The sequence below is a fragment of the Berghia stephanieae genome, chromosome 4 (genome assembly GCF_034508935.2).
Source record: "Berghia stephanieae isolate SIO BIC M18660-M18661 chromosome 4, UCSD_Bste_1.3, whole genome shotgun sequence".
Taxonomy (NCBI): domain Eukaryota; kingdom Metazoa; phylum Mollusca; class Gastropoda; order Nudibranchia; family Aeolidiidae; genus Berghia; species Berghia stephanieae.
Genome location: NC_088363.1, coordinates 89,799,377 through 89,809,714, shown reverse-complemented (window position 1 = coordinate 89,809,714; position 10,338 = coordinate 89,799,377). Strand labels below are relative to the sequence as shown.

The window sequence follows — 10,338 nt, the reverse complement described above, 5'->3', positions numbered from 1 at the left end:
GTTTTACGGCGCTTGCAGTACATTAAGGTCATATCAGCGCCAGTAAAAATGGGATAATATCAAGTTCTAGAATTACAATTAAATCACCCAAGAAAAGGTAACACAAAGGGGAATTGGTTGAAATAGGAAACAGATGAGGATTTCAAGAGCACTCAATCAAAGTATTTGATTTGAGATCAACTAAAAGTCTCATCCAGACACAAGAACATGTTCCATCTAAGAGGAAAACAGTCAAATGTTTACAAATCACATCTAATATGTAAACAAAACAATAAAGTTCATAACAGAGAGAACTGGTTTACAAGACAAAAAATATCATCTCCCAAAACTCTATCTATACATTTGACTGTTTCCCTCCCAGCTGGGGTATCCGGCCAGGGCCTGGACAAAACCAAGTAATCTCATTCCAAGACAAAGACAGAAAGCATGTCGGAAAACAGATATAGGGGGATAGAAGACACAGTAAGTGCCTCCCTGCCAACTATGGGAGGTCAGGACCGATTCGTGTTTCTTTGCTGTACAAAATTATCTATAGTATTTACTTATTGCTCATGAGTTCGAGTGTAAAAAAATAAAGTTTTGTGATGGGTAAAATTGAGCTTTATATAGCGCAATATCCACTAAATGTGCTCAAAGCGCTTTACAAGGGGTCACTGGTCAACAGCAAAATTTAACATGTAGGACGGGACATGACGCCTGTTAGGCGATATTACAATTTTTCGGACAAAGACAACGCTGTTAACGACCAGCTACTAATTTTACACCTGAGTACGGTGAGAGAATTTGAGTAAAGAGCCTTTTCCAAGGACTCAGCTATGCGCCGAGCGCGAGACTCGAACCCAGGACCTTCCGATCCGAAAGCGAGTGTCATACCACTAGACCACATAGCCGCACATGGGTTGGTTTGACATTTCAGGCAAAAGCCTGAAAATGGTCGGTAACGACGTGTACTTATTTGCATAATAATTGTGTCCGGTTATCAGACATGTAAATATGTTCACGTGATTGTACGCCCATTAGCATAAGATGATAATGATGATGATGATGATCTTAACCAACCCGACTTAATACCGTTTTGAGGCGGTGGGTCACATATTTTAATATGACTATCCCAATGGTTTTCTCTATCTTACCCAGATATCCCAAAGTCAAAATGGACAAGCTTACACATCTGCTCTCAGCATCTCTAGTTCTGTTATTGTTAGTATCGGTTCACACAACAGTTGGAGAGCAATTACTGCCCGATACAGTTTGTCTTTATTGCACACTTTTGTTCCGTCGTCAAGGTAGGTGATTTCACTTGGCATCTTTTTTGCATTTTAAAAATATAAATACAGTATTCGCTTGTCTCGAGAGAAGACAAAAAGCGTGCTAGAATCAGAGAGTGCCGAAATCCGATGCTCATGGGAGGTAACCAATCAATTCGGTCACACGATCCAGTGTGTCGTAGAGCAGTTTAATTCAATCAAATATAAGATTTATCGTTGCATTTATATTTATATTTATGGGGCAGCGTGGCTCAGCGTTACAGGCTTCGCTTCGTACCCGATAGGCACCGAGTTCGATGGCCCGCTGCGCTGTGTGGCCTTGAGCAAGTCACCTCGCCCTAGCTCAATTTGCGGCGCTGCACTGCGGCTGACGCCTGGGCTATTCCAGTCTTCCCTTGGAATAGACTCTAGAGACAAATTTCTCCTATGAGATGAATAAAGGGAATTTCATTTTTTATCCATTTCGGCAGGCTGCCTGGAAACAGAAACACCATTTTGCAAACTTCTGGCCTATAAATTTACTATCGATCTAGGGGAGAACAGATTTTGCGACAACTATCGTAAGTTTATATTTCTTAATTCTGTATATGATATTATATAAATGTAGGATTATTTGACCACACGGTCCTTCTCCAAATTGTGCATGTACATTGTATATGGGACATGAAATAAACGATTGGTCCCTAATACTAATAACATTGTGATTTTCAATTTAAGTTTTGGAAGTTAGTAGGTACTTGCAGTGATTTAAATTCATATCAGATCAGGTCCATCAAAAAAGAAAAGTGGTACAAAATCGATATAAATTATAAGGCGTGTAGAAAAAAAAGGACAATATGTTTACTATAAACTGCTATTCGTGGATGGCATCATCAATCGTGCGTGTAAGAGCGCACCATTATTATATGATGTAAATGTTGCTGCTCGAAGCTCGAAGAAATAAATAATAATGTGAAATTCAATGTAATCTTCCATTTAATTACAAAAATAGATCAAATGAACGTTTCTGGTTTCCCCTTTATCAACAAAAGAGGATGAATGAAACACCACGGATGAATGAGATGATGTGGTAGTGGCGTAGTTGAACTTATATATATATATATATATATATATATATATATATATATATATATATATATATATATATATATAAATATATTATATATTAGTAATAATATCGTTATAATCTTGTCTTCTTTGATAGTGTGCGAGCCAGGATACGGCCAAAACAACACGGGGAGAAGCTGCACAGCCGTTCTCGCATGTCCCGTGACCAAGCTTCGTTTAAACGGGATATGTCCTACAAGTAAGAACTTAACATTGATTTTTTTTTACTCGCCACTTGATACTAAACAATAACAGTAAAAAAGTAGTAAACAGAATGTTGTTTACATAATTTAAACTTTAAAATTGTGACCGAAAATCGGTCGGTTCCTGAGCACCACCCGAGTATTATTATTCCTTAGTTAATACCCATATATTAAAGAATAAAGGATTGCACTTGGTGTTGAAATAATGCCACACGCAAATGCCTAGTCTGGATAGAATCATGGAGTTACCTCTCTTTTGGATGTATTTTTTTCGAATTAATTAACCATGAGAACATTGAGCAGGAAACAATTCTCACAGCTCTTGCATCTAGTGGTAGTATAAAGGTTAGCACTTTTGGATTGTTGGGCGCAAGTTTATCATCAAAAACAAAGAAAAAACCTTAGTCGATTTTGGGTTATCTGGATTTTACTGTATAAAAATTAATAGGCTTCAATCACACATCTTCAATCTTTTGATGGCTCGTATTTTCAAAAGGCCCCATAGGCCCATCACTGCAAATGTTCAGTTAAGTCCAATCAAAACAGGGAACAGTGACATATTACTTTGGCGAGCGAGTGCATTCAAACCTGTTTTGAAAGTTTCCAAACATTCAACTTTCGTGATGTCCGGTGGCAGGACATTCCAGTCATTTATTGTCCGTGGGAGAAAGCTGTGACTGTATGTGTCTGTTCTTGTAAATGTTTGTTGTATGTATTGTGTCTAGAGGAAGCGCATCTTTCTGTTTTGCTTTTTATGTAGTTTGGGATGATGATTGGTTAGTTTGGGTAGTTGATGGTTTTGTGTAAGGTAACATTACGGGACACTTTTGTCAATCGCTGTCTTGGACAAATACTCAGGTTGAAATGGTTTGACAAAGTGCCAAATGCTGACCTTTGGACAAGAACAAACCAAGAACAAATGGATGTCCAGGTCAGACGCAGAAAGTGGCGATGGGTTGGCCATACCCTGCGGAAAGAGCCCTGTAATATAACCAAGCACACTCTCGAATGGAACCCACAGGGCAAGAGGAAACGGGGTCGCCCAAAACAGACTTGGAGGAGAAGCCTTCACCAAGATTTTTGAGTCTCCAAACTTACCTGGAGTGAGGCAAAGGTCTGTGCCAAGGACAGAAGAAGATGGAAGAGTGCTGTTAAGGCCCTATGCTCCGCCAGGAGCCAAGAGGCATAAGTCAAGTAAGTCAACAATACGGGATGTCTTGCGCCGGTTTTTCAATCGTTTCCATTCAAGTAACTGGAGGGAGGAAGTAACACAACCCGGGTCTCTAGATTTACACCCGGTTGCCAATCTTGCAGCTACTCTTTGTACTTTTTCGATCTTGTCTATGTCCTTTTGTGTGTAGGGTTCCCACATGGTGATGGCATATTCTAATATTGGCCTGATGCATGATGTGTATGCCCGGGCTTTAATTTCTTCGTGGGCATTGGTTTATGTTCCTTTTCAGAAACCCCAGCATCCTACTTGCCTTTGCTATGATATGTTCTATCTGGGTTTGCCACTTTAGTTTCTTATTGAGTTGGACTCCGAGGTATTTTATGGAGTCAACTTGTTGTAAAGGACGATCATGCATTGTGTAATTGTGAGTAATAAATAGGGAATGAGATTAGCGTCCCTTGATTGAACGTCACCCATAATCTGTGACGTCACCGGTGGAAAAGTTATTAGAAAGAGAACGACATTTTGGTTGTACACATGCGTCTCTCGTCCGAGAGACGCATGTGTACAACCAACATGTCGTTCTCTCTCTAATAACTTTTCCGCCGGTGACGTCACAGATTATGGGTGACGTCACAGATTATGGGTGACGTCCAATCAAGGGACGCTACTCTTCCGCTAATCTCATTCCCTATAAGACTCGTTGTTATTCAGTGTTGACATGACATCGTGTTTTGATGGACTGAACTTGTTTTATGTTTTTAAGGGTTTTACGGCGCATTAAGGTCATATCAGCGCCAGTAAAACGGAAGAAAATGGGATAGGAAAAAGTTCTAGAATTACAATTAAAGCACAAAAGAAAAGGGGAATTGGTTCAATAAGGGAACAAATGTATATTCCAAGAGCACACCGCCAAAGTACTTAGTTTGAGATCACGTAAAAGTCTCATCCAGACACAAGCACAGGTCCCAACTAAGAGGAATACACTCAAATGTTTTCAAATCATATAATATATGTAAACTAAACATAATACAATGCATAACAGAGAGATGATTTACAAGGGAAAAAATATCATCTCTCAAAACTATAACTATACATTCCCTCCCAGGCAAAGAACTCCTAAAAACTAAGTAATCTCATTCCAAGACAATGACAGGAAACAATTGGATAACGGGTATGGGGGGATAGAAGACACAGCATGTATGGATTGAACTTCATGTGCCATGTATCTTGACCACGTCTGGAGGGAATCACGACATTTCGACAGTGTCAGTGTCATACTCTGACTTGCCTCAGGATCAAGTTTGTGTTTGTTTTTAAGGGTTTTACGGCGCTTGCAACACATTAAGGTCATATCAGTGCCAGTAAAAAGAAAGAAAATGGGATAGTAAAAAGTTCTAGAATTACAATTAAAGCACAAAAGAAAAGGTAAGACTAAGGGGAGTTGGTTCAAATAGGGAACAGATGTAGATTCCAAGAGCACACTGTCAAAGTACTTAGTTTGAGATCACCTAAAAGTCTCATCCAGACACAAGCACATGTCCCAGCTAAGAGGAATACACCCAAATGTTTACCAATCATATAATATATGTAAACTAAATATAATACAATGCATAACAGAGAGATGATTTACAAGAAAAAAAATATCATCTCCCAAAACAATAATTATGCATTTGACTGTTTCCCTCCCAGCTGGGAATCCGACCAGGGCTAGGACAAAACTAAGTAATCTCATTCCGAGGACAAAGACAAAAAGCATGTTGGAAAACAGACATAGTGGTTAGAAGACACAGAATGTACCTCCCTGCCCACTATGGGAGGTCAGGAACCCCACCCAGCAGGATCAAGTTGGTTGTGCGGCTATGTGGTCTTGTGGTATGACACTCGCTTTCGGATCAGAAGGTCCTGGGTTCGAGCCTCACTCGGCGCATAGTTGAGTCCTTGGAAAAGGCTCTTTACTCACATTCTTTCACCATACTCAGGTGTAAAATAACTGGCCACTAACAGGTGTCATGCCTCCTTCTACATGATAAATGTTGCTGATGGCCAGGGACCCCATGTAAAGCGCTTTGACCATGTAGTGAATATTGCACTATATAAAAGCTCAATTAAAATTTTAAAGCATTTGATGTTGTTTGTTTTTAAGGGTTTTACGGCGCTTGCAACACATTAAGGTCATATCAGCGCCAGTAAAAAAAGAAGAAAATGGGAAAGTAAAAAGTTCTAGAATTACAATTAAAGCACAAAAGAAAAGGTAAGACAAAGGGGAATTGGTTCAAATAGGGAACAGATGTAGATTCCAAGAGCACACCGTTAAAGTACTTAGTTTGAGATCACCTAAAAGTCTCATCCAGACACAAGCACAGGTCCCAACTAAGAGGAATACACTGAAATGTTTACCAATCATATAATATAATGTGTAAACTAAACATAATACAATGCATAACAGAGAGATGATTTACAAGGAAAAAAATATCATCTCCCAAAACTATAACTATACATTCGACTGTTTCCCTCCCAGAAGGACCTCCGGCAAGGATCAGGACAAAACTAAGTAATCTCATTCCAAGACAATGACAGGAAACACTGGGAAAACGGGTATGGGGGGATAGAAGACACAGCATGTACCTCCCTGCCCACTATGGGAGGTCAGGATCCCCACCCAGTTAAAACATTTGAGATTGTTTGTGGGCAAATCAATATAATTATTGTACTCACGATATTTAATTGTAATATTACTCCAAATATAGTATGATGGAATATCTTTAAAATTCAACAGAAAAAATAGGAAGATATCAACAATTTTAATCGATTTAGAAACGGAAGACTGAATGCTAAAATGATAACGCATTATTCTTTTTAATTCTCCAGACCAAGTCTGCTGCGCAAATTAAGAGCTGGTGACTTCAAATCTCTTTTAGGAGAAAGAGCTTACAGAGTTTAGAGTTTGGAGGAGACAATTTAGATCTGAAATAAAATGACTGTACAGACCATAAAAATGTTGATATAACATAAATGTTTCCAATCATCATTTCAAACAAAGGACTGTTGTTAAAACAAGACAACGGATGATTTAGTTTTGTCTCTAGATGACTAACAATCATTCTCAATTCCCTCCAAATAATTTTTTACAATAAAAATGTGATATTAGTATTAGGTTTCTTTATTTTCTTTCCTACTTACTCTATTTTGTGATCCAATAAGGAAATCTTAGATGAGTGCATGTACATTCCTCGTCAGTGGTTTACAATGGTATTTGTACAAAAATAATAGCGAACTGCCTGAAATGAATGTTCATTTATATCGATGACTCCATGCTCAATGAGCTTCACATAAATTCATGTTTATTTTCTAGCAGGGAACATGATCCTTCATGGACATGCGCTCTATTATGTTTGTCTATGTGGTCTAGTGGTATGACACTCGTCTTCGAATCACAAGGTCCTGGGTTCGAGTCCCACTCTAAGTGGTGCATAGTTGAGTCCTTGGAACAGGCTCTTTACTTAACTGACATTTTCTCACCGTACTCAAGTATAAAATAAGTACCTGACCATTAACAGTATTGTGTCTGATGGAATAAGATATTGTAATATAATAATATCGCCTGACAAGCGTCAAGTCTCGTCCTAACTGTTATGTGTTGTTGTTGGCTAGAGACCCTTTGTAAAGCGCTTTGAGTATGTTAAATGGACATTGCGTGATATAAAGGCTCGGGCTTTTTAGGTACCTGACATTGGGCTCATTTCATTAATGGCAGACCTTCCACCCCCTCTTTTATTTTCTTTATGACAGCCTTCAATTCTGTGGTGCATTTTGGAAATCTTTCATCCTTCATATTCAGTAAAAGGAGATAATTCATAATTTCTAGATTTTTTTTTCTAATGGAGAAAATGTACATTTATCCCTTTCTACAGTGGGCTGTACACGCAACAAAACAACTGTTGTCACATTTTTCGTGACAAATAGAGAAAAAAAAATTGAGAGGGCAAACTAAAAAGGCCAGTAAAAGACTATCAAAAACCAACATCGAACACATAAGTAACAGTACCAATACGATCCATGTACCCGGTGTTTACAAAAGTTTCTGTAGCGTAAAACTGACAGTGACAGCAAATGCTTGCCACCCCAAGAGCAGGAGGCTAGTCTATCACCCAATTCCTGCTGAGAGGAAAAAGCCAAATGTGCAGAATGCCTTTCCTAAGACTAAGAGAGGATGCCCAGATCTGACCTCAGGCCAATTTGTTTTTTTGTTTGTTCTTTTTAAAAGGTTTTACGACGCTTGCAACACAACTCGGTTTTGTTTTGTTTTAAGGGTTTTACGGCGCTTGCAACACATTTAGGTAATATCAGTGCCAGTAAAAAGGAAAAAAATGGGATAGTAAAAAGTTCTAGAATTACAATTAAAGCACCCAAGAAAAGATAAGACAAAGGGGAATTGGTTCAAATAAGAAACAGGTGTAGATTCCAAGAGCACACCGTCAAAGTATTTAGTTTGAGATCACCTTAAAGTCTCATCCAGACACAAGCGCAGGTCCCCAACAAAGAGGAATACACTCAAATGTTTACAAATCATATAATATAATACGTAAACAAAACATAATACAATGCATAACAAAGAGATGATTTACAAGAAAAAGAAGAATCATCTCCCAAAACTATTACTATACATTAGACTTTTCTCTCACAGCCATGGACTCCAGCCAGGGTCAGGACAAACTAAGTAATCTTGTTCAATGACGCCATCTCATTCGTCTGTAGTGTTTCATTCATCCTGTTTTGTTGATAAAGGGGAAACCTGAAACGTCCAGTTTATCTGTTTTCGTAGATTAAATTGAAGCTTACATTCAATTTCACATTGCTATTTATTTCTTCAAGCTTCGGGCAGCAACATTTAAGTCACACAATATTGGAAATTACAAATAATCAATGCGTTTCTGAAAATTTTGAAAACCATTAGAATTTGGCAGTAATTCAAATTACCTAAACCAACAAGATACATTTCCTCTGAATTGTAAAACGAGTTAACACAATGTAATGTGTGCTTTTCTCAAATCTTTATTTCAAAAATTGAAAAAACAAAAATCCTTAAGCCCATGATTTGACTGTCCTGTTGCCGAAACTTGTTTACAGCAGCATAACTATGGCTAGAGCAAAAATTCGAACAAATCAAAGTCCTGATTGCTTGGTTATTGTATGATATATATATATATATATATATATATATATATATATATATATATATATATATATATATATATATATATATATATATTATATTTCTGAGTGTTGGTGGGTACTTGTAGGAACGAGAGTGCTTCGATGATTTATGTTAGAGCATATAAAAATAAATAAATTCACTCACTTATTTTTTAGCGGAAACGAACGTTTCCATGTCCTTCATTTCATCAGTCGGCATGATAATATGAAGGACATGGAAACGTTCGTTTCGGCTTAAAAATATGTGAATGAATAGATATATATATATATATATATATATATATATATATATATATATATATATATATATATATATATATATATATATATATATATATATATATATATAGAGGGAGAGAGAGAGAGAGAGAGAGAGAGAGAGAGAGAGAGAGAGAGAGAGAGAGAGAGAGAGAGAGAGAATGTTAAAACAAGGATTCAGTTCACAGTCAAATTAACAAGTTGATTAAAAGTGAAATGAATTTCGCACCATTAAGTTCATAATCAAAATGTCACAAGCAGATTAAAACAAGAACAAAAACACACAACAAAATGACTATCACAAAATTGCTCGGAACATCTTACAGTATCTCTGAAAAAGTGGGTGAGAAAAGGTTAAATGAAAAAAAAAGATATTGAATAAAGCAATTTATTTGTTTGTTTGTCTGTTTTTTTTTCCGGGTTTTATGGTGCATGCGACACATAAAGGTCATTTCAGCCCGAGTAAAAAGGAGAAAAATTGGATAGTCAAAAATTCTAGATTTATAATCAAAAGATAATGGGAAAAAGTAAGACAATGGGGACCGTTTCAAATATGACACAGATGTGATATCTAATCCAAAAATACACTATCGATGAACTTAGTTTAGATCATCTAAAATCTCATCCAGACAATTTAGATCATCTAAAATCTCACCCAGACACAGCACATGACACAACTAAGAGGAATACACTCAATATATTAAAAAAAAACCCAAAAAAATATATATATAATAGAACATAACAGGGAGATGATTCACATTTGAAAAAATATATCATATCCCGAAATATATAACTATTCCTTTGGACTGTTTCCCTCTCTGCCAAAAACTATGGCCTGACTCGGGACAAAACCAAGTAAATTTATTCCAAGACAAAGACAGGAAGCAAGTTGGAAAACTGAAAATTTGGAATAGAAGACACACAAAGTGATCTCCCTGTCGAATATGGAAGAATAAAGTAGTTAGACAATAATTCTTATGACAAAGACAATAGGGAATGAGATTAGCGGAAGAGTAGCGTCCCTTGATTGGAAGTCATGAGCAGAAAAGTTATTAGAGAGAGAACATCATGTTGGTTGTGCGGCATGAGACACTTCACCGAAAGAGAGACA

At 37.2% G+C, this 10,338-nt stretch overlaps 1 protein-coding gene across 1 annotated transcript in view; it reads left to right on the top strand.

Moving 5' to 3' along the window:
• LOC144971538 (uncharacterized) overlaps positions 1–6,903 on the top strand; it is an 8,176-nt gene extending 1,273 nt beyond the window's left edge. The window contains exons 2-5 of the mRNA XM_078912551.1: positions 1,138–1,286; positions 1,739–1,828; positions 2,473–2,574; positions 6,624–6,903. Of these exons, the coding sequence (XP_078768677.1) occupies positions 1,154–1,286; positions 1,739–1,828; positions 2,473–2,574; positions 6,624–6,646 (348 nt within the window). The 5' untranslated portion in view covers positions 1,138–1,153 and the 3' untranslated portion in view covers positions 6,647–6,903. The remainder of the gene's footprint in view (positions 1–1,137; positions 1,287–1,738; positions 1,829–2,472; positions 2,575–6,623) is intronic.
• Positions 6,904–10,338: the final 3,435 nt, after the last annotated feature.